This window comes from Catharus ustulatus, chromosome 2, assembly GCF_009819885.2.
Source record: "Catharus ustulatus isolate bCatUst1 chromosome 2, bCatUst1.pri.v2, whole genome shotgun sequence".
Taxonomy (NCBI): domain Eukaryota; kingdom Metazoa; phylum Chordata; class Aves; order Passeriformes; family Turdidae; genus Catharus; species Catharus ustulatus.
Genome location: NC_046222.1, coordinates 44,615,562 through 44,640,741, shown reverse-complemented (window position 1 = coordinate 44,640,741; position 25,180 = coordinate 44,615,562). Strand labels below are relative to the sequence as shown.

Sequence of the window (25,180 nt, the reverse complement as noted above, 5' to 3'; positions counted from 1 at the left end):
CTGGGGTAACCTTGCAGCAAAGAGAGCAGTAGATTATATCATAATTTATTTCAGATACCTATCTGTTTCTGCTTACAGCTTGAGTTTTATTTTTTATCCTAAGTTAGAACAGCCCTGAGGCAGGTAAGAACAATTTGATGTAATCTCTGCCTATGTCACAGCATTTTGAGATATTTCATGCCATATAAATGGTATAAATTAATCACTAATAATTTCACTCCTATCCAACCTTCTGCCCATACCAAACTCTGGTACAACATTGAGCTAAAAGAGGCAGTGTTGCTGGATACTAATTCTGAAAACAGGGATAGGTGATAAGTGATATTTAAACAGTATATTTTCTTAATTTGCCAATTCATAATCTACAAATATCAAGGTCAGGCAAATAAGACAGTATTTTATCATAGCTGAAACTCACAGACTCAGGAAATAGATGAAGTGGGAACTTCAGGAACTTAAATGCCTCTCCTCAAGGCAAGGTCATCAGTAGAAGGTTGCTCATGACCATGTCAAGTCAGGTTTTTAATACCTCCAAGACTGGAGGCTGCTCAATCTCTCTGAACAAAAACAAACAAACAAAAAGTAGTTTTCAACATTTAAATAGGTTTTCCTATGTTAAAATTTGAGTCCAGAACCTTTTGTTCTTTCAGAGTAGACTCCAGCTCGGTCTTCGCTTCCTACCATCATTGCTACAGTGATGGGCCAAAGCAAACTGTATGAGGCTCAACAAGGCCAAGTTCTGGGTCCTGCGCTTGGGTCCCAGGCAGCACTACAGGCTCGGGGAAGACTGTCTGGAAAACTGCCTGGCAGAAAAGGACCTGGGAGTGCTGGCTAACAGCAGCTGAACATGATCCAGTGTGTGCCCAGGTGGCCAAGAAGGCCAATGGTATCCTGGCCTGGATCAGCACTGGTGTGGCCAGCAGGAGCAGGGCAGTGACCTCCCCCTGTGCTGGGCACTGCTGAGGCCACAGCTCCAATCCTGTGCTCAGTTCTGGGCCCCTCACTGCAAGAAAGACATTGAGGGGCTGGAGCGTGTCCAGAGAAGGCAACAGAGCTGGGGAAGGGTCTGGGGCACAAGTGCTGTGAGGAGCAGCTGAGGGAGCTGGGGGTGTTCAGCCTGGAGAAAAGGAGGCTCAGGGGGGACCTCATCACTCTACAGCTGCCTGATGGGAGGGGGTGGCCAGGTGGGGTCAGCCTCTTCTCCTGGGTAACAAGTGACAGGCTGAGAGGAAATGGCCTCAAGTGGAGGGGGAGGTTTAGACAGGATATTAGGGAAAAGAATTTCACAGAAAGCATCATCAGGCATTGGAATGGAGTGCCCAGGGAAAGTGGTGGAATCGCCATCCCAGGAAGTGTTCAAAAGATGTGTGGATGTGGCATGTAGGGATATGGTTTAGAGATGATTATGGCAGTGCTTGATTTATGGTTGTATTTTTGATCTTTGAAGGTCTTTTCCAAACCTAAGGATTCTATGATTTTTTGTATTTGTACACATCTGTATATGCATATAAAGTTCAGTCCCTTCTTGGGTATCTCTTGCAAGTGCCAGAATGTTGAAGAGTGTGTGGATTAAATCTATATTTATGGTAACTCCATTCAGTCTACAAAATCTGATCTCACACCTCTACAATACTGATGCAATTCTATTGAGTTAAGTGCTTTTCTTTCTATTGAAACCAAAATTGCATTTCTATTGAAATTTCTATTGCATTGTTCACTATTGAAGTGAGATACTGGTATGAAAAGTGTCTCACTAAAAACCACATGCAGTTTGAAATTTAATTCTATATATGTTCAGTAAGGTTTGCTGTTAGCCACTCCAGTGAAAGCTGACTGTAAAATCACAGTGCAATCCAGACTGGCAGAACAGCACAGAAAAGAAAGGGGAGACACATTCAGATTTTCCCAATTCTAAAATGAGAGGCCTTGTACGAGCTTTAAACTATGGTGTACAACTACATGAAAATATGATAGACATTTCAAATAACCTCTGCAGTTGTAAATTTACTCATAAAGGTTTGCTACCAATTGCTGCATTTTAGAAACTCTGAAAAGTACGAATATTCAGCTTTATGTTCATCCTAGGCTCTTAGAAAAAAAGCAGATGATACCAAAATATATACTTTAAAATAATTTACATTGCTGTAATATATTGCTGACTTCAGTGTCATAGTAATTTGGTTATTACAAGTATTAAGCATCTCCAGAAAGATATCACTGACTATTGGGTTATTTAATACTGTTCATGGCAAGAATTCAGGTAAAGAAGTAAACATCCATGCTTCACAATTATGTTGAACTTCTTCCCACACAGGTTTTTATTCCTCTAGAGAGTCATAAGGAGAGTTCAGACATGGTTCAAGGCAGCATCTTCATCCTAATTTAAATTTCTGAGAGCATGAATTTATCTGGTTAATAGTATTAGAAGAGCTTCTAAGAGATATTGTTGTAAACAGTTCCAACCATCAATTAAACATTATTTAACTTTTCCCACATACTTGTTTGCATTTATGTTTTGCTGTTGTCTCTGATATTTTACCTCCCATTGAGTAAGGATTTTTAATTCAAAAAAAACCTCTACCTGTGAAGTAAGTACAAATGAAGAAAGAAAGGAAAAAGAGCAAGTTCACTGTTTCTCATCATAGAAGTAGATCCAAATGTCATAGGTACCCATAGAAAGGGATTGTCTTCAGAAAGGAATAAGTGTTTTGTTTTGTTTTGTTTTGTTTTCCCATAAATAAACCTTGGAAGCAGGAACACATGTAGATAGATGCATTCTGATAATTAACAAGACTACCCCTGCCTCTAAGCTTATTTTCTTTTTTGGAAAGAGTACACAAGAAGCCTTTGGCTATCAGAGGAAATTAATCAGGTGGGACATTCCTGCAATAGCATCTGTCTGCAGTGACAGCTTTACAAGTTAAATAAATAAACACTTGCTGGCATAACCACACTGCTCCCTGGAAGGGAAGTAGTGAGGTCAGACCATGGGTCTTCACAGAATGTTTCTGCTGTTCATTGCCAAATCAGTTCCCAAGATCAGGCAAGTTTCACCATGTTCTTAACAATAGTTTCTAATTGTCATTACTTAAAATGGTCTAGCAAGAAGGTAAAATTTTAATGCTATTTCTCAGAGGCTTGCAAGCAGTGGCCAATAAATTATTGCAAACGCCCATGTACTCTTCCTTGAAAGATTCTGGGATGGTTGCCAGCAAGTTTCAGTGCATCTGACAGGGAGTGCAGGCATCAGAAATGCTGAATGCTTGCTCATTCATGGCAAATTTGAGTATTCAAGTACATGTAATACGTTCTTAAATAGCTGATAATTTAAAGTATTCCCTGTGCTTAAAAATGAGACTATCTCTCCCATCCTTTTTCAGTTAGGAACCAAGTTGTCTGTTGCGTGCAAACTGCACGCATTCATTCATTTCACAATCTAATTCAGATCTACATTCCTACCTTCCCCCTCTGTGACAAATGAGATTTTCCCTTGCGTGTTATGCGATGTAATTGTTGGTCACTGCAGTGAAAGGTTTTCTTATTAAACCCTTTTTTAAAATGGTAGTGAAACTTATAGCGTGTTATTTATCACTGGAATAAGCTGCTCTTTTCCATTGATTTCAATGAAGCTGTGTCGAATAGTTTGGCCTGCTTTTGCTACTTGACCTATACCACAGCTGATAATTGGTTTGCCAGTCCATAATAGGCCTATATATTTTGCCCTTTGTTCCATTAAAACAGCTATAATCCTAGTGAAGTCTTGATCTTTCATTCCTCTAAAATAATAGTTGCTGTATTGAGAAGGTTTGTTTTGGTGCTAGGATTCTGCAGTAAATGCAAATTACAAGATCTTAGCTCCCATGGGAAGGATTTAGATAGCTCTCAAGTTTCCAGGTATATTTAAAAAATAGCTTATTGTGATATCATTAAGCATATACAATGGAACATCAAAACCATCAGCCATATGTGTTGAAGTCTAAAAGCCACAGGGTTTGGTCAAAATTTGGTATGGAGAAGAATTATTTCATCAATGAGCATTTAGATTATTTAACCAGCAGAAGATGAGACTGGGACATGATATTTCATTTGTTATTGCTGTGTAATTGTGAGAATATCATTGTGTTGGTAATCCTAATGTTCATTGTTACATTGTTGAGATCATAGAATCACGGAATGGTTTGGATTGGAAGGGACCTTAGAGATCATCTAGTCCCAATGCCCTTGCTGGGGACAGAGACTCCTTGCACCAGACCAGGTTGCTCAAAACCCATCCAATCTAGAACACTTACAGGGATGGGCATCCACAACCTCTCTGGGCAACCTTTTCCAGTGTCTCACCAGCCTCACCGTAAAGAATTTCTTCCTAGTATCTAATCTAAGCCTACTTTTTTTCAGTATGAAGCAATATCCCCTTTTCCTATCACTACTTGCCCTTGTAAAAAGTTCCTGTCCAGCTTATTTGGGATTTTCCAACTCAAGTCCAGCTACACCATAGCTTCAGTCAGATACAACACTACTCTGAATGTCTTTGATGGTTTTTACAGTGCCTCTAGTTTACATGCAGATCTTTAGCAGTATTACCCTGTGGGGAACACAAATATTAGCCAGCTACCAGTTTTACTAGGAATTGCTGACCATTTTCCTCAAGTCTCTCAGATATTCCAGTTATATACTGAATTTGTAGTCCACCTATTCCATTATATCTCAAAAATCGCTGCAAGGATGCTGTGGATCACTTTCAAAAATCAGCAGATACCTCTGCTGCTTTCACCTCACCCAGCAAGACAGATGTGATCATAGCCAACTCTGAGGTTGGTCTTGTTAGATTTATTCTGGATGTTCCCAGTCATCGCTTTGTCTGTCATGTGCCTGGGCATTGCTTCCAAGGAGGATTTTCCCCTTAATTTTATCATGGGCTGAGCAGTCTGCAGCTGCCCGAATCTTCCTTGTCTTGCTTGTAGATGGCTTTAAGATGCAGTATGGGAATACCATGGCAAGGTGTCTACCATCTCTTACACCTTAGCTCTGCTCTGTGACTGATGAATGAAAAAAGTGTAGAAAGTTCAGATATGATGACCATGTGTGAATTTGGAACAGATAAAGTGTTAAAAGCAATCCTAACAGACCGCCTGTCTTATTAAAATTAATTGATGACCAGCAGCAGAGGTTTTCTCCTCAATGTTTAAGGCATCCTTTTTTCAGAATTAAACATGGCATTAGCTGCAGTCTCTGATTTCAGTGCCTACCTCTGATTAAGATCACAGAATCACAGAATATTTTGATGAATGCTTCAAGGTAAGCACATGCCATAGAGCTATGTGAAATGAGGATGGTTTTAAGCAGAGGGTTTAAGGGAAGGAAGGGGTAAACATTGGGCCCCAAGTATCCAGTTTAGTGCTCCAGTGCATCTCTTTTATGTTTGCCTTACTTTTAAGCTGTCTCTGATGCAGATATTCTGTAATAATACTTGAGAATTATTTGCATCCAGTCTAAAGAACCTTTTAGTTCTAGTTTTAAATTAAGGACTCCAGTGGTTTCAGTCCTTGATAAGTAAAGCAGCTGGATTTCACACCAATCACACCAAGGCTCGGTTACATTTTAGTCACAGCAGCGAAGTGATGCATGAAACTGACTGTACTGTAAAATCTTATTGTTATATGGATGAGGAAATGGACTGGCTCCAGACCGTAAAACAATCCAAAGAGAGGAAAAAATGCATATTGAAGCTTTCAGCAGAGAGAGTTGCTCAGAAAAAAAGTGTTCTTTTGTTAGGGGGCAATAAGCCATGATCTAGAGCTTAGGATTTAATTAGTCAATGGGAACTGTTCTTGTGTGTCAGTGTGGTGCTACCAAGAGTACAGTATACATTTTTCACAGAGTACACTGCCTGCTCACCTTATTCCCATCAAGCACTGCAGTTCTGTAGAGCAGAGTAAAAAAGAGTGTAGATGTTAACCTCCAAATGAATTTTAATGGAGGATGACTTGTGTATCTCTTAAATTGTTTATTTAGGCTTTTCTTCTCTGCTTGAGGTTACTTATTTAATGTTTTCAGCGTCACTAAAATAAGACTTTTCTGCTTATCCAAGTATCTCATATATATTCCCCTGGATTGCTGCAGTGTCAGTGTGGATGATTCAGGCTTTCCCCTCAAGCAATCTCATTAGTGATGAAGGCAGAAAATTTTCAGCACTCTTATTCCTTCAGTAGATTTTTTTCCTTCACATCAGTTGGCTGAAATGAATACTAGTCAGATAGTGCTTTACTTTACCAGTTAGCAAAGCTGATGGCAAAGGTCCTGATGAGATTGTTTAGAGGAGTGGGAAACTCCTGTGGAAAGAATTAGCCTGACAGCCTGCAGTGAGAAGAGGTGCCTTTGAAGAATGACAGCGGAGAAGAAAATATCATCTGTTAAAACAAAGAAATCAATATACCCTGGACTTGCTAGTCCTGGATAGGGACACTCACAGTGTATTTTTCTCTCAGTGCATGAGTATACCACCAGTCCCATTGATTTTGTGCTTATAGCAGGAGGATGATCTATACCACTTGTGGAGATATGCTAACTCTCTGGAGTGAACACCTGAGATTTCATAGGGGAATGCATCATAATTGCTATAAAATAGCAATTTATCTGCTGAATTCCCATTGACTGAGATAATACCTTGTCAGGAAAGAGAATCTGCTACGATTTTCTATAATAGCACTTCTGACATTTATGTATGTCTCTTGTCTCTTGCATATCAGCCTTGTGAATATCTCCAGGATAGAATGTAAAGGTGCATGATATTTACAAATCAACAGCTTTTTCCACAATTAACTTAGTGATGTTGACAAGGCCTGAGTCACGGAAAGTATGAAGTGTCTTTGTTGTAAGTTTTCACATATTTGTATTAAAGCACAAGCATAAGCATTCTCAGAACCAGAGGTTATGCTGACCTGTTAAACATTCCCTGAAAAGCTGATATGTTCACAAACACTAGACTGTTACGTCAGTTCTCATTTGAGCCATCCTATTTTCCTGTTGATGCTTCTGTTAGCAAATACTGTTTTGAGTCAAACTCAACACAACTTCACATGTCCCCCACTCCTGAATGAATTACTGAGCTTTGAACACTTAGTTGATGGAGAGAATCCTAAGGAAAGAAGAAGACAGAAAAGGAAGGAAAAAGAAATATATTTCTATAGAAATAGAACTCATTAAATTTTTTTTGTGTGTGTGTGTCATGATTGTGGAAAATATATTTATAAAAGCAGGTTTTTGTTTAGTTTTAGCCTTACAAGCGAAAGCTAGAAACGGCATTTAAACTCACATTTGGTAGTCGATTAGTTATTTTAATATTTTACCACTTGTTTACATGACTTCTCAGATACTAGGCATTTAAGCATCAAGCAACTACTGCCTATTATAGTAACATTTACCAGATGAAATTAATACTACTTAGATTGGTTTCTCCATCTAAAATTGAATTATCTAAATTCTATTCATAAACAGTACAGACAGGCAACTCGAGGAAGAAAGTTATGCAGGCTGTCCTAAATGCTCTTGCCAAGGAAGGGATGAATCACTGCCCAAAAACGTTTCTCTACTGACCACAGGAAGTGCCTTGTTTTTGCCCATAATAAAAAAATAGATCACAGCATCTAAGTAAGCCAGGTATAAACAGAAGAGGGAAGAGAGTAGCAGAGGTGGACTCTCTTGCCCAAGGATCCAGCAATGAGTGACAAAACAAATAAAATGACCAGTCTTCAGCTTTCAGGCCAGTATTCCACTGCAAACCTTCCCTTCACCTTTATAGTCGGTGTGATCTCTGCTATGGCAGTCAGTGGGAGAAGGATGACAGCTTGGATGGCCACCTGTAATGATTTAAAATTGGTAGGTTTATGTTTATCTGTTCAGAAATCACTCCTATAGTTCACATATTTTTCAACCAGCACCCCATCACTCTGTTATTGTCTGCCTGGACAGCAGCATAAACCAGAGGAATGTCCCACTCTAACCTCACTAATGAAACTTCTTTTGCATTGCAGTTGACCTGGACAGGTTGAATGATGATGTGAAGCGTTACAGCTGCACTCCAAGGAACTACTCTGTCAATTTAAGGGAGGAGCTGAAGCTGACAAATGTAGTTTTCTTCCCCCGCTGCCTCCTTGTCCAGCGCTGTGGTGGAAACTGTGGCTGTGGGACTCCAAACTGGAAATCCTGCACCTGCATGTCAGGGAAAACAGTGAAGAAATACCATGAGGTATTTTCATTCTTTCTTTGTTACTTCTTTTGGATATCTGTTGCTTCCATGGATTCAGAAGTCTTTTCTCAGAGCTGTGAGTGCTGTTTGTTAATAGAAAGGAGTGTTGGCCGTATTTATGTGTAAGTTAACTTGGAAGAAGTTGGAGAGAACTTTTGTCACCTCTGAGTGGATGCTACCACAGCATCCTAGTAAACTTTGTTTCAGGAATGAGCCTTATGTTGGACTGATTTTTCCCAGACAAGGACTAATACAAAGTAGATGTATTTACCACTGAAAATACTCTTTTTAGTAACACAGAGGCATGGGTTCCTTGACATATTTGACTTAATTTCCTCTTGCTTTAAACTTAAGCTCACACTTGGAAATTACAATTAAGTCCCTTGTAAACTGTCTTGCCTTTCAGATTTATCACTTGCAGGAGGCAGCTGAATCAATCAGCCTTAGCTTTTTTTCCCCACTCAGCAATTTTTAGGAAGGCAAAATTATTGCATAGGAACAATGCCCATTATTTTAATCCCTTCAGAACACATCTAGAGAGGAAAAACACAAGGGAAGAGCATTTTATATTCTTGCCTCTAATGCAGTATTTTCAGATGAAGACATGAGCAATGTTCCCTGAAGTGAGCATATCTAGGAAAGTTACTTGGTAGTACCTTTCAGCTGTTGGAAGGTAGGGTACCTGCATGCCATGCTGACTTCCTTCTGACATGTATCTCTTGTAAGAGCCTGATTTACCACTTGGCTTAAGTCCCAAGTGAAAATGAACTCTATGGACTTTGAACCTGGATGTAATGTAGGCTCATAAGAGTAAGGCATTATCTTCAGAGACCCTGGGGCTGCAGTAGCAGAGGGTTGTTGAAGGTCAGAACTTGCCCACATTGTGAGCAGTGTGGTTACTATTTTCAAGGGTTAGAGATATTTTCTCACACATAACTGCAGAATAGCGTCCTCCACATGCTAGGACTGGAGAATAGTTAATATTTTCTCTAATTTTAAACAAGATGCAGGGGATGACCCTAGTAATTGCAGAGCAGAAAGCCTTATCTCAGTGGTAGAAAAGTTAATTGGAAAAAAAATTAATGGGTCTAAAGCACCTAGATGACTATGAGCTGATAAAATTAACTCAGAATGCCTTATATATGAATAAATATTTATACAGAACCACCACATGGTACAAGAATGCTGAAAGGACTGGCACCTCCTGCAGAGAGCAGTCAGCCAGACAAGATCAGATGTGGATTAGAAGCTGGTTAAGAGATAAAGGTCAACGAGGTGGAAGAGACAAGCAATTTTCTAAATGGGAAAGGGCTATCTGAGGGTGCCCCCAGTACAAAGATTATTATTTCATATGTGTTCAGTCTGGAGGGAGGTGGCAAAAATGACAGGTGGCACAGGAGATAATGTACTTGAACAGCAGAGAAGGCTGTGAGGAATTTCAGAAGGTCTTTGTAACTGCTTTTAAATGCAGGTTAAAAAAGCAGCAAGCACTAGGATGAGTGGTCTCAACTATTTATTCATGTAACACTGGGTGTGTGAGGGGAGGAGGAAGAAATGAGGGGTGGAAATCGGGCTAAAGGTCAAAGCAGTGAATCACTGTGAAGAGCTTCAGGAAAACAGTTGTTTAGTGCAGTGATAAGAAAAAGTGACAAGCGACAGTCTTCTGCAGAAATGGAGATGAAAGGGTAATAACACAGCAAATATTGTGGTCTGGATAACTTGATGGGGGACTTACACTAGGTTTTGACCATTGATGCTTAAAAGGACAAAAGCAGGACTAGGAAAAAAGTCGAAGCAGCAAGCAGACATCACAACAGATGTAGGGGATCCAAAACATTTGTAAGAAAAGTGGCTCAAAGGTTTTGGATCATTTCATTTAGAAAAAAGAGTTCTAAAGAGAGGACACAGTGAAAGATAGGAAATAATGAATAGTAGCTAAAGGAAAATTAGATCTTCCTAAATAATCTTTTCCTTAAAAAAAGAACAAGAGACAAACTGGAAGGGAACTAATTTAAATTATAAAAAGGAGTTGAGGTTTTTTTCCTAGTAAATCTGTATGGAATTTTAACACTTAAATATGATTTGTGCATAATTCAGAAGATTTCTGAAAGACCTGGAAGTCAAATATAAACTAAGGAATCCTGGGTTACACCTGTATCAAAAATTAAGTCAACTGTTGACAGTAGCTAGAAAGAAAAATGCTGATTATAAATATGTTATCAAGTACTTCATTTTTTCAGGTGTTTGGAAGCAGTTAGTGCTGGAACACCAGAATATCACACTAGCTAGGTATTTCTCAGCATCAGGATATCATGACTTATGACAGCCCCAAATTAATACAGTAATTTCACGATTATAAGCCGCACCATTTTGACTAAAATTTTGGTCCAAACCTGAAGTGCGGCTTATAATCAGGTGCGGTTTATATACGGACAAAGAACAAAAAGTTGCTGTTTTAGTTTGGAGGACAGGTGTCTGCTGAGAAAGGCAGGAACTTCTCTTTGAATTGGAGAGTGTAAACCCCCTCCCTCCAAATTATTATAATTTTGAAATCAAGGGACTTTCAGGCAAAAATATGGGAATTTGGAATAACAGTTCTTTACTAGGGAAATTAAAATAGAAATACAGTACTACAAAGAAACAAACTCCAAACCCTGACAAAGTCAGAGTACAACCTGACACCCCATCAGGCAGGGTGTTGGTAGCAGTCCCACTAAATGGTGGCTGCATCCTCCTGCAGTGACAGATGTGGTTCAGTTGGAGCAGTGCTCCTGTACAAGGTGCAGTTTCCCTCCGGAGGTCCAGTGGTGATGTGGAGAAATCCGGTTTTCCTCTGGAGTCCAGTGGAGAAAGGGGCTCCCTTAGTGTCCCAAAACCTCTGTTTCTATCTTGGTAAGAAATGTTGGGCTTTTCCCTCTGGCTGGAGCAACTTCCAATGGGATGAAGTAATTTTATCAGTCCCACAGTGGGACTCAATGGCCATTAGCAGAAAATGACTCGCTGGAGGAAGGATGGGTTGTGAAAAGATAAAGAACAATGCCCCGCCTGGCTTCAGTGGATGGCCCATTAGCAGAATATCTGCCGTGGAGATAAGGATCACTGCCCCCACCCTCAACAGATGGTGATAGAACAGATACCTTTTATCACACTCTGTATTGTAACCTGCGGCTTATAATCAGGTGCGGCTTATGTGTGGACAAAGAACGAAAAGTTGCCGACACCTGGAAGTGCAGCTTATGCTCAGTGCGGCATATAATCGTGAAATTACTGTAATTAAATACAGGAAATTCGACATTCACACAAATATATCACTGCTAGTTTATTTTCTAACTCATTTCTACTCTGAAAACTATATGAATTCAAGACAGTGTTTCATCTTTAATATTAAATGGCCTTTGTAAGTTTAAATTTAAATTTTATCCCTTAGGGATGAATTAACAACTCACTAAGCAGATATTTAGCCAAGTGTCTCCCATTAACATGAGTGGAAATCATGCAGATAAATTCATGTATGACATACTAAAGATGTGTTCATTAATTTTTGTCCAAAATGTTTTCCACTGTATTATTATTATTAGCCACACACAGTTAATCAGTTTTATTCTTACTCTTTTTTGACACTTCAATTTTACTTAAATACCAAGTGGAAAGGTACTGAGGAGAAACCTCTCCACCTGCAGTTTTAGACCCATATAGCCAGTTTACTCTCCTAAAAGCCAATTTGAAACCCACTAGCCATATCCAAAGAGCCTTTAGTTGCATAACGAAGGATGGAGCCTTACACTTTATGAAATCCCCAGCACCATTAATTTGGTTAAAAAGCTCAGCCTTCTACTCCAGAAGGACATAGGCCTTCATAGGGTTCAAAGACAAGTCTCAGTTAATTTGATTTATAGAAGCCACCGGAAGGAAATATTAGGTGGTGGAGGAAGGAAGGTGTTTGAAGTAGTTGAAACAGAGTCCTGCACACCCTACACCCCTTCTCTTGCCAGACTGATTTTTCCTAACTTCTATCCTGGAGCTTCATCTACTGAGCCCAGAACCTCCAAGAGCTTTGTGTCCTGCACATGGATATGCTTGTCCTCAAAAGTAAAAATGTCTCTGGAGATCACTTAAAAGTCCCCTGGCATTTCTGAGCTACCCAGTATTTCTGTGAGACAGACAGCAGGCAAATTTTCCTGAAGCAATAGGCTCCTTTTTGGCTTTGTGGCGAGTGCTGGAGTAGCTGCATGTTGGCATCTGTGGGGACTTTAAAGGCCAGGGTGTTTTCTGAAAGAGAGGCTTCTATTCCAGAGAGATTTCAAGGTTATCTTCTCCTTTTGCACTTAATGCTCTTTAGTTCCCTCTCAGTTCTTGTTCAAAGCCTCCCACTGTAATCACTGAGCACTCTCTCCTAGCCTAGCCTCTCAGGACTAATAGCTATCACATGGAGCCTTTAATTTTCCCAAGCTGAGAGTGCTGCTCCAGTTCCCTGAATGGAATGTACAGCTCTTTTCTATCAAATCTGACTGCAAGAAGTGATGCAACAGCAGGGAAAATGAAAACATGAGATGGCCACAATAAGGGGTAGCTTTTTCTGGGAGATGTTAATCATGAGATCTTCAGTCTTCTTTATAGCCTGGAAGTTTGCCATGAATTTACCAAAATACTCAGCAGTTTTTAGAAATGAATGGGGTCATAACTTGGGTAAACAGATAATTTTATTGGTGGGTTATTTTTTTTTTTTCCTTGCAGGAGTCTTGTGATGCTCTGTGGTTTTCCATGGCTTCTGGGTTTGCTTTGGAGCGGAGCAAATGCTCTGTACAAATGATGTTGACTTACCATATAGTGTCACGAACCCTTCAAACCAAACAGGCCAAGTCCTGGCAGTGTCTGAAAACGTCTCTCAGGCATAGTCTGCCATAAGTGATACTGAGTTACAGTGCAATGCTCTGTGCAAGGGGAAGACAAAGCAATACATGGAAATGGATGCAGCACACCTTAATCAAAGCCCAGCCCTACTGCTATCTAACTTTCTAAAGCGGACCTGATATAAAGGTGTGTTTCCTATTGCAGTTCATTTCCTTAAAAATGCCTGGAGCTGCTCTTTAAAGAGGCACAGGCTCTAAACCTAGAGATCACTCAGCACAGAGAAGGTGTGGGGGAGCTCAGGCCAGGACTCAGTTCAGCTGTGGGTATGCTATCCAGCCAGCATGCACATACCTCAGAGAAAGAACTGATGAGATGTGAAACGAGTTTCCATGGGGAGTAAGTGCTCTTAAGGTAGCAGCCAGAATTTGTCAGAATGTATAAACCTCTGCAAACACAGTGCTGAGCTGCACAGCTAAGGGGCATATAAGGAAAAAAGAAAAGTGGTGATAGCTGACTGCAACTTTTACCTACTTATTTGTCTCTCCTGTGAAGACTGACATGTTGTCCACTGTCTGTAAAGTGCTTCTTTCCCCATCCCCATCCCACCCGTTTTTGAAGCATTTTGCCTCCATTCAAGTTTGATGTTGACTGGAGCTTTCACAGGACATACATTCAGTTAATTCTCAGAGAGAAAGTTTTGATGACTGCTAGGGTGGCAATTTCATAACCTTTGGTTGCCTTGAGAGAGGCAGTAGGTACTCCAGAGCACACTTATCTTAATACTGTATCTTGGCACAACTTGCTGGGGCATAAAAACAGCTTCAACTGAACCCAACATTGCAAAGGGAAGACAAGACAGAAGAAATATTGTACAGGAGAAAAGAGTACGAGAGCACAATGGAGAGTTAAAAAGCGGAACTTCAGTAACACAAAGTTACTGAAATGGAGTTAATAAATGTAACTAATACAATTTGATGCTGCTGGGGCTTTTTTCTTTTATTTTATTTTCAGAGAAATGAGAAGCAAACCTTAAGGAGACACTTGAGAGAGAAGACAATAATTCTCACCATGTATTTACACAGGGAAACATAAGATAACTGGTCAAAAAATGATCCAAATGCTGCTGACACAACAAAGGAAATTTACTGAGGGATTAAAAAGAGCTAGAATCATCAAAGCAGTGTGCAAGGAATATGGTCTGATTGTTGTATGTCCTGGAGTTGATAGTACATGTATAAAGGAGATAAAAGGTTGTTATGGTAATAAAGGCACAGAATTAGCCTGACAAAAGCGTTAATTCGTGGAATATTGTACAAGAAGCAGCAATGGGATTTATTTGGAATGCAAGTACAAGGAAACAAAATGAGTCAGAAAGGACTGATAGGTCATGGGATGAGCAGAGAGAGCACAGAAGTGCACTGAGAGAAAAAAGGTTTGTTTTTAACTAGATGAAAAATAAATTCTTGGATTGACATCTGGAAGTTAAGCAAGTGAGACGTTGTGATACATGTCAGGACAGAGAGGCAGTTTGTGAAGGAGGAACACCTGTATCTAGTCAGTGATAAAACAACAGCTGTAGCATAATGTGCACATAATTCCTGAGGAGATCAGCAAAAGTGAGGGTCTTGTTGATGTCACATATGTCAAAAACATCGTAGCTTTAGTGAGTGCTTCAGGTACTTGAGTTTTAAGCCAATTGTTTCTTCCTAAGTTTGTTGCATTAAAACCAGGTATTTCTTATTCAAATAGAAACAGTAATCCCTTCTATATGTAATAATCTCTTTGTTTGCCTGCTACCACTGATCAGCAAGCCAACTCATTTTTCTTGTCCCTGATACCCTGTAATTATTTCTGGGTAAAAAAAAAATACATCTTTGGGTCTATGTCATTGGTTTAGGCTATGTTCCTACTAGAGTAAAGGTCCTTATGCTAAATTATGAATCATATTCCCACAATACTTGGCTTCTTATACTCAGAGCACAGCTAAACCATGGGTGACCTTTGGATTAGATAACTTTCAGAAACTGCGGAGTAAGATTTTTTATGGCTATCAGAACTTGGATCTGTGTGGAATGTTTTGCACTTTTGATGCTTCCTCTTTCATGAATCTCAGACAAATATAATTTGGTTTGCATGCTAGAATGGTGTTATTTTTAGATGTGCAGAAGGAGATTAGATAATGCTGCATAGCAAAATTTTAAAATAAGTTCTGCAAAGTACAAATTTCACTATCTAAAATAGCTTCCAGAGTTGCTCACCATCCTCTGTCACGAGAATATAAAGCTAATTGGATATTGGGTGAGCCATAGTCATATTATTGATTTTCTGTAGGCTTCTTAAGCTAGCAAGAAAGAAAAATAATAAGCTGACTTTTGAGTGAGACTTCATTTTTCTCCTGGTGCTTAAAATACTGGTCAAGAATTTTTAAAAATGATGTTACTGTTGTTACTAATAAGTAAGTGATGAGTCAAAAATGCCTGTGGGGAACTTTCCCTCTTAGTTTTTTAACAAAACAGAAATCAGCCATCATGGACCGTCATGGCTAAATGTTGCCTGACTTCAGGGGTCGGTGATACCTGGCTAGGACCGTCAGCAAATGCTGAAGGGATGTTTCATGACATCTGGCTCTGCCCACCTAACTCCAAGGGTCCAAACACCCACCTAACTCCAAGGGTCCAAGCTTTGGGCTCCTTTCCCCAGAGCTAGCCCCACCAGAAGTGGGTGTTCCAGGTAAATCATGCTCTGGTGTTGCTGCGTTATTGTAGCTTCTACTGGAGACATGCCACAAACAGATCAAGGTGAGCAGGTTATCTCCAGCTGGATCCTCTTCCCGGCAGTCATTGCCACTCTGCTGTCCTCAGCCCCTGATCTTGAAGTGTTAAGAGTTCTTCAGTGTTCTCACAGACCTGCTGAGATGATAAGGGCCATCAGCCCTGACTTCCTGTGCTCCACAGGTGACAGGAGAGCCCCTGCTGCCCCCAGAACCCAAACTGGTACTGTACACCTGCTGGGAAGGCAGCCCTCAAACAGGCTGGGAATGCCCCAGTTCCGTGGAGGGCTGTCTGAGTGGTGAGTGGGCCTGGCTTAAACAAGTGCGCCCTAATTCCACCTAAAGTTTTTGTGGCTTCAACTTCCAGATCCTGGTTTTTGTCATGGCTTTGATCTCATTTAAGGAGGCTTTCAGAAGCTGGCATCCAAATTCAATACAGGATAAATGAGCAAGATTGCTGGCAGGGAAACACATGTAAGCATTTTCTTTATATTTCCTACATTGCTGCCCCCAAGAAAAGTCACACGGTAAGAAAGTCATCTTACCTTAAAACTTCTCAGATGCTCAGGCACATCTACAAAGTAAAATGCTATCCTGCATATTGGTGTGCTCCTATGGGGCTCTCTGCACAGAAAATGCCCTGCTGCACTTTTTTTTGGTATTACCTATAAGCACCAAATCCAGCTCAGAACTGGAATAATCTGTCTTGATTTTATTTTAATTGTTTTAATAGTTTTTTTGGAATCAGTTACTCAGTGTTTGATGAGAGGGACATGACTGTAGTTACATGCTCTTTGTGAGGCAATGATCTGAGTAGCTGAGCACTGCAATTTATGAGAAATGACAGACACTGATCCTTTAATTTGAAAACTATGAGGTTTTTCTTTTTCACCTCCAGAAAAAAAAAAAAAAGCTTTTGAGCAATCTAGACCTGTCATATCCCTGTCATATCCATATTTTCTTACAGCTACTGATCCCATCAAAAAATGAGTGAAAAAGTGTCCTGAACAGAATTTATTTGAACTGTTCTCATTAATTCAGTAGTTCGTCAGCTTTGAGGACATGACCATGTGATAAATGAACGGCAGCTATTTGCAGAACAAAGGGTTGTCTTCCATCTGCTTTGGTCACCAGAAATGGCCTTACTTCCAGATTCTCTTCAATTCCCTTGTACTTAGATGAAAATATAACTATTAGGTGGGAGTGAGGCAGAGAGCTTTGAATATCAGTTCTGTGATCAGTTGTTAAAGTAGCTCTGGAGAGGGATCTAAACAGGCTGAATGTGAGACCAGTTGTGTGAGGTTCAACAAGGCCAAGTGCCAGGTCCTGCACTGGGGTCACAGCAACCCCAGGCAGCACTACAGGCTGGAGGCAGTGCCTGGAAAGCTGCCAGGTGGAAAAGGACCTGGGGGTGCTGGCAAACAGGATCCAGGGTGTGCCCAGGAGGCCAAGAAGGCCAGTGGCATCCTGGCCTGGATCAGCAGTGGTGTGGCCAGCAGTAGCAGGGCAGTGACCTCCCCCTGTGCTGGGCACTGCTGAGGCCACAGCTCCAATCCAGGGAAAGACAACAGAGCTGGAGAAAGGTCTGGAGTGCAAGTCTTACATCTGAGGGAGCTGAGGGTGTTTAGACTGGAAAAAAAAGAGGCATGTGAGGGAACCTTATCACACTGCCTGCCTGAAAGGAGGATGTAGCCAGGTGGGGTGGGCCTCTTCTCTCAGATAACAAGCAGCAGAACAAGAGGACATAGCCTCAAGTTGCACCAGGGGAGGTTTAGATTGCATATTAGGGAAATTTTCTCAACTGCAAGGATGGTCAGACATTGAAACAGGCTTGCCCAGGGAAGTCAGAGTTGCTAGTCCTGGAAGTATCCAAAAAGCATGTGGGATGTGACATTAGGGGACAGGAGTTTAGTGATTGACTTGGCAGTTCTGGGATGATGATTGGACCCAGTGATCTCAGAGGTCTTTTTCCACCTAAATGATTCTATGATTTGATAATTTCAGCTGTGTTCAATCACTGTTTCCTGCCCTTGTCTGAGGAAGTGCTGACAGTTCATTTTCTTATCAGCAAAGCCTATATACTGTGCTCAGGCTTCTGATAAAAAACACAAGGAAAGCTGTCAGATGGTCTGTTACTTAAATACAGTCCACATCTTTGCTCTCATCCCATTGCATACTTTGATTGCTCTCAGCTGGAAAATCAGATCTACCTACCCATGATCTTGCAAAACCTGCCAGTTGTCTGGATTTGTCATATTTTTCTGGAAGACTTCTTTAAATAAGGAATTTGTCATGGGCTCAGTGTCAGCATCTGTATTTGATTTAAAAGTATGTTTTCTTTAAAAAAGCATCTTTGAAGATGTGGTCTATTTTTAGCTCTGTAATAATTGCAACAACCTGAAGGGGTTCAGTTCCTCTGTGCTTGGGTTGACAGTGTGATACAGCAAATTGTCCTAGTGTCCATCAGGATTTACTGTATGCCAATGTTTGAAATCAATTCAAAGATACTATATTTTTATTGCTAAAACAAGGGGAAAAAAAAGAAAGTATAATTGCATGTTTCTGCATTTCTAACAGGGCAAAGTAATTTCCCCACCATAGTTGGAATAGCAGCATGTCTGTACCTTGCTTAGGTACAGTCCTTCCTCTCAGTATTACATAGGCTGAACACAAATTTCATCACAAAAGAGAGAACAAAATAATAGACTGTGTTCAGTGCTTATCACTCTTGTTATATCTGAGTACTTTTCTAGCCCCAAGGCATTAATGGCAGAGAACAAATGGTCTTGTCCTGAGAGCTGCTAACCTGCCTGCCCTTCCCCATCCTCCTTGCACAGCATCTCTGGTTGTCCTTTGGAAAGTGCTTCACATTTACTTTCTGGGACTTTGTAATTCTGTTGAAAATGCTAATACTCTGTTAATCTGGCACACAGCCTCTTATTCTCTTTCATTTCCAAAACTATCTCAACTCTTGTATGGTTTTACAATACCGAAATACAGAAACAACTTAGTGAAAAAAAACGAAAACAAAAAAAAACCAACCAAGTAGATTGTTGAGTAACAGAGTGGTCTGTTATTTGTAAATCAGTATGATCTGCTAGGGCAGAAATGCGGGTGCTTCAGTAGTTCAGGTATTACAGATGGTAAGGTCCCACTTCCCAGTTGGCCATTGGTTTTGCAAAATCATGCACTTACAGTAATTTAACGATTACAAGCCGCACCATTTTGACCAAAATTTAGCTCCCAACCCAGAAGTGCGGCGTACACTCCGGAGTGGCCAATATATTAACAAATTTAGGAAATTTCCAAACCCAGAAGTGAGAGCCTGCAAGCGCGGCAGCACCGCTCGCCCCTGACAAGTGCGGCAGCACCGCTCGCCCTCCGCAAGTACGGCAGCACTGCTCGCCCCCCGCAAGCGCAGCAGCGCCACTCACCCTCCACAAGCACGGCAGCGCTGCTCGCCCCCCGCAAGCGCAGCAGTGCTGCCCAGCCCCAACAAGCGCAGCGGCAGTGGCGGCCGGGCACGCTGCTCTCCCACTTCCTGGCAGCTGCAGTGAGCAGGGCTGGGGCTGCTCCCTGGTGGCCGCCATGAGCAGGGCCAAGCCAGTAAACTCCGCGATCCTGCGATTCTGTTACTATTTGGCAACTTTGTGAAAGTTGCACATGGATCCTCGCTACGAACAAAAGTGTGGCTTACAGTCCGGTGCGTCTTATATATGGACAAAGACCTCAACGTTGCTGGCACCCCAGAAGTGCAGCTTATACTCAGTGCGGCTTGTAATTGTGAAACTACTGTAAAAGGCATCTCTCCATCTTTGCACAAGCAAGAGAAATCCAGGTGAGCTAGCAGTCAAATCATTTGGCCAAGCTAGCTCTTTTTTACAACCTACAGCCCCCTTCCTAGGGGTCTCAAGATCATCTTGCCTCGATAGATTTTTTTCAGAAGTGTCTATTATGATGCATACGTCCCTAGGAAGTAAGTTATTTTCTTGTTTTTTGACATTTTTCATAGTAAATTCTTCAGAAATCATTTAGGTTGAGGCAGAGATTTTTAAGGTAAGACAACAAAACTCTTATTCCACAGAAATTCGTTGGTATCTGACACATACTTTGTGCAAGCTCCTTCATCTCCTTTTGCCCTTCACAAGTGTTTACATTTTGGACCAATTCTAATGATATGGGCTTCAGAAATTTCAAATTTCATTAATAAATGTTCCTTGTTCTTAAGAGCAGAAGTGTTGTACAAGGGAGAGAAGGGACAGGACAACTCAAATAGGTATAAGACTGCAAAAATGAGCCAAAGGAAGTATGCTTGATAGTTCACTTGCAAAGGAGCAACTCTGGACATGGTTGGGAAACGGCATGATATAAAGATACCTGATGTAGGAAAAAATACAGTCTGTCCAAGCTCCAGGACAAACAATACAGCAGGATGTCAAAGGGTGCAAAGAAAAAGCTGGAAATAAAATAAAAATGTGTCCAAATTAATGCTGATCAGGGCCATTAAGGGCTATTGGTGCCCTTGGGGCCCCAACATTCTCATCCTCAGATCTCCAACAGCATTTTCTAACTCAGTGTAATTTTGTTGATTCTCCCAGGTGCTGAAGTTCGTCCCTGAGGCTGGGCATACCAAAAGAAGAAGCAAAAAAAAGAACAACATGTCCTTGGTAGATATACAGCTGGATCACCACGAGCGTTGTGATTGTGCCTGCAGTTCAAGACCACCTCGATAAAAAAGGAAAAACAAAGAAAGAAAAGGAAAAACCAGACACACTAATTGCATCTTACCGGACATTTACTTTCAAGCAGGATTGCTCTGAGGACCTTTACTCACTAATCATTTGAAATTTGCTATTAGCCTGCCTTTGCAATTAGCAAAAATCATTGCTGTGCTGATTAGTGTCATGGCAACTAAACAGATATATCATACATTTATGTATCAGCATCCAAGAATTTAGGATTGTGGTTATCTGTAGCTAGATTCTGAAGGTTGAGATTTTAAAAACTAAATTGCAGTCCTTAGGCACACCGTGCCCACTGAATTTAAATACCAGGTATAGTAGGTATTTGTGGTAGCTGGCAATGAAATAGCATTGCATTTGTTTTTCACTCACCAGTTCCTACACTCAAATTCTGCTCCCATTTCTACCTCCTCAGCTCTCCTGATGGTAGGTAGGGTTTTATGGTGGGTATAAATGAAGAGAGAATTTGAGCCTGTAGGAGTGCAAAATGGCTTGCCCTGCTGTCAGAGGGAACTTCCCAGCATTCTGGCCCAACAGAGTGAGATAGAATGCATAAAATCCATCATTACATGAAATTACACGTCAGTAAGCTCAAGTCTTGCTGTTTGTACTCGAGCAAGTCACATGCTGAAATTAGTAGATGCTTTGCATAAGCCAGGACACTGAGGGTGGTAGGGGGTGCAGAGGCTGCTGTTTTTGCCACAGTGGCTCCAAGGCAGCCATCGCCCAAGTGCTTCTGCAAGAGGGAGTTCCTGACAGCTCCCCAGGTAAATACCTGCGGGCTGGAAGTGATTTTGGTCACCACCCACCTGATCTGGATTCCTGCCCCTTGCCCAGAGTGGCCCCACAGTTGCCCAGGAGGAGCCCCCTGCACACAAGAGGGGAGAGGCAGCCCTTCCCTTGGATCCTCCTCGCAGCAGCCCGAGGAGTGCCATGCTTTCCTGTGGAGGAGATGAAGATAGGGCACTTGTTTGTTGAAAATATTGATTTGTTTTGCAGTTGTGTTACTGGGAAACAAAACTGTGTTTGAGATTTAATTATCATTATTTGGTTTGGGGTTCTTTATTTGTTTTTTAATTTTGTCATATATGCATTTATCTTAGTTATATGAGGTTAGTTGTCTCATTCCAGCTCTGTGTATTGCTGTGGTTAAAGTGTTGACAGTGAATTTCTTTTTTTTTTTTTAATTGCATTTTGCTGAAGCATATTAACTCATTAAGTAATGTCTGTCACTCATGGAAAATGTGCATCATTTATTAACTTCCAGAAGAATATTACTAAATACCACCTCATAATAAAATTAGCACTTTAAAAGCTACAGCATAGCTTCCTATGCCTTTTAAACTGTTGCAAAAGTGCTCTAGCTGAAAAAAGAAAAAAAATCCTTCCAAACTAGCTTTAAGGATTTTCAAATGCTGCTCCAAAAATGTAGGAAACCAGGCAGATTTAAGTCTAGCAAAGAGCTAGAGTTTTGATCATGAATGTAACAGAGGGAATAGAGTAGCACATTTAATGGCTGAGGTTTTATGTTTTATAGTAGGCATAGACTGCATCGAATCATCTTGTCTGTGTTGGCTTTGTCTTTCTGTCTCTCTGAAAGAGTGAAGTAGGTCGACAATAATGCATTATAATTAGTGGAAAATGGCATGTGGTATAAAATAAAAGGCCTTCAAACCAGTATGTTATAGTACTCCACAGGTTTGTTACAAAAGCACCATAATGTTCTCATTTTCCCTCTTCATCAGCTCAAGTATTTTGTAAGTGCTTTTTAATAATTTTAGCAAAACTTTGCTGAAAGATCCCTTAGAAATGTTACGTTACTTTCTTTCCTGTACTTTAACCTTGGAGATTCAGAAAGTGGGGGGGGTTTATTATTTATATTAATTTTTCCGCTCTGGCTCCCAGATGTCTGTTTAAAAATGCTCCTGAATGCTTACTTGGGAAGTGATTCATCATTTTTCAAAGCAATTCACATTTAAAGAACTGCCCTGTAACCAAAGATTACCACCTTCATTTTGTAGTTCAGGACTATTTAAAGAACATCTCATTCTTTTTCTGTCTCTAGCTTAATAACAAGGTTGACCCAGCCCTTCCATAAGTTTTAGCTAAGTTTGGAATAAATCTGCATGCAAGGCCTCGGCAGTATGGATTGTTTTTGAGATACCACGCTCCTGTTTGTATCTGACTGAATCATGCCTAAGCACTCTGATTTCATAGCATTGGTTGCAGGATGCACAAGTTTCACAAGGCTTTGTGCTCTAAGTGGTCCTTCGATTCCCAACAGCCACATGTTGTGAGGGTGCTTATGGCTCCTGATCAGGGGGATTCCTTGTCCGAGAGCCCGAGTTACCCCCAGAGGCAACTGGGAGGGGCTCTCCTATAGCGTGCCTTAGCCCAGAGCATTCCTTTCTCTCCTTTGACTAGACAGAAAGATTAGAAATTTGATTTGGACATCTAAGTGGGCTACACAGAGATAGATATCATGAATACTCCTTTTGAAGACTGAACAGCTGAGAATTCAGCTGAGTTAAAGGCAGCAGTGGATGCCAGGGTCCAACAGAAAAATTCAGATGCAAAGTAAAAAAAATCCTCTTGCTTAATGATGGGTTTACCTTCTTAAATATAAGCTAAGCTTGTCACAAAGTGTAAAGTATTATTCCTGGGACACTAATTGATAGAAGCATTAATTTCTTCCTGCTGCCACACAGACACCATGCTCTCAGCCTGTGCAGGAGGGTCAAGGATGGACTTTGTGTGGCAGTACGGGGATGATCAGATACATGTGAACTAAAAAAAAATCCCGAAACCTAAGCCATGAGATGCAGTGACCCTGGTGAACCCAAATATCAGCAAAACTTTTTCTATTTATTTATTAGCAGAAATTACAAAGGTGTATCTCCATACTTTTTTTTCCTCTTTTGTCATTGTATAATTGTTATGTTGTTTGCGTACTATTTTAGTTTAAATAGCAAAGCTGTTAAAAAAACCAAATCTGGTTCAGTTTTATTGGTGGAATTAGAACTCCCCAAAATAAATACATTTTCAAAGGCAATTCAGCAAGAGTCCTAATTTCAAACCACTCATCAGCTTTTTATTTACTATATTCTTCTGGGATAGAGCCTACTTTCTCAAGTGCAATCTATGTATATTTTTTTATCTCAGTTAAATGCAGCTTTCCTAGCAGTACTTTTTACTTTATGCAGTATGTAATGTGTCTTATCTTGATGAAAAAAATAAATACTGCTTTTGAAAGAAGATACTCTGAGTGATTATTCATATTTGAATGAAGGAAAAAACCTGTTATTTGCTGAAAGACATTTCCACAACATGACACCAACCATACTCACAAGGTCTCCTTTTGAATTTTAGCAGTCATTCCCAGGAGCATCAGGGAAGGACCAAAAGTGCAATTTTGGGATAATTGAGTTTGAACCCCTAAGCTGGCAGAGCTGCCTTGTGGAGCAGCAGCAGTCAGACATCAGCGCAGCATTTCTTAGAGCCAGATTAGGGCACCCCCCTGTATTTGGTGCTCATCTCAGCCCCTGCAGGCTTGGCTTGGCTCCAGGAGAGATGTCTGCACTTGTCTTGCTGTTACTGCCAAAGGAAGCTGCTGCAGAAGCTCTGTGTCTCACCTGAGCAAGGGCGGAGCTGAGCATCCAAAGTGTGCAGGGCAGCTGAAGGAGCCAGAGCTTCTTGAGCTGCCAAATTTGAGCTGTGCTTCTGAGTTTGAGCATTTCCTCCAGCTTTGCCAGAAGCAGCTTTTGCTGTGCTGTGGCAAATAATAACCTTCAAAGCTTTGGTAACGACTTTCAATTTAAGGTACTTGTGTTAAGCTTAAACTGCCTTAGGCCTTCACTGGATCTTGGACTGAATAAGAACATGAAATTTTTACCCAACTGATTATTCACAAGCTAGATCCCCTGTCTGATAAGGAAAGTACAGTACAGCACGCAGTAATCTGGGAACCCAGCTTTTTAATCTGTCCTTGTGCATAAGGACATTTTTGTGCATTTTTCTGTACAGTAATGCTACTGATCTGAAACAGTCAGCCATTCAGATGAGTGTATTTATCCATATTTAACAAGGTTCAGTCCTTGTTACTCAGAGAGAAAAAAAAAATACAGTATATTTTTTCCTTTTGTTTTTTTTTCTAAAGGCAGTCAGAAGAAACATTTTGTAACAAAGGAATAATTTCTCTTTCATACAGTGAACCGGGCCATAGTTAATGGGTAGAGGAGATATTTTTTGCCTTTTGGAAATGCACTGAATACACTAAGACAGCAACAAAGCAACTGCACAATGTTCAAGGATGGCATAAAACTCCTCCCACCTGGCATTGCCACACACCTCTGTAACTAATGGCTAGCTAACTCCAGTTTGGCCTTATGCTCACAGGACAAGGAGTGTGTGAGTGAAAACTTTAATAAATCTGAAACTTGGAAAGCAGCTGTGTGTTGCTTCATCTGTAAAAGTACAGTAATTTCACAATTATAAGCCGCACCATTTTGACCAAAGTTTTGGTGGAAACCCGGAAGTGCGGCTAGTACTCCGGGGCAGCTAATATATTAACAA

General features: G+C 40.7%; 1 protein-coding gene across 4 annotated transcripts in view; it reads left to right on the top strand.

The window, feature by feature from the left end:
• The window catches only part of LOC116992980 (platelet-derived growth factor D-like), a 142,010-nt gene extending 118,895 nt beyond the window's left edge, over positions 1–23,115 (top strand). For all 4 annotated transcript variants that reach the window (XM_033053163.1, XM_033053161.1, XM_033053162.1 and 1 more), the window contains 2 exons: positions 8,031–8,245; positions 20,465–23,115. In XM_033053163.1, coding sequence (XP_032909054.1) covers positions 8,031–8,245; positions 20,465–20,599 — 350 coding nt within the window. In that variant the 3' untranslated portion in view covers positions 20,600–23,115. The remainder of the gene's footprint in view (positions 1–8,030; positions 8,246–20,464) is intronic.
• The last annotated feature ends 2,065 nt before the right edge of the window (positions 23,116–25,180 follow it).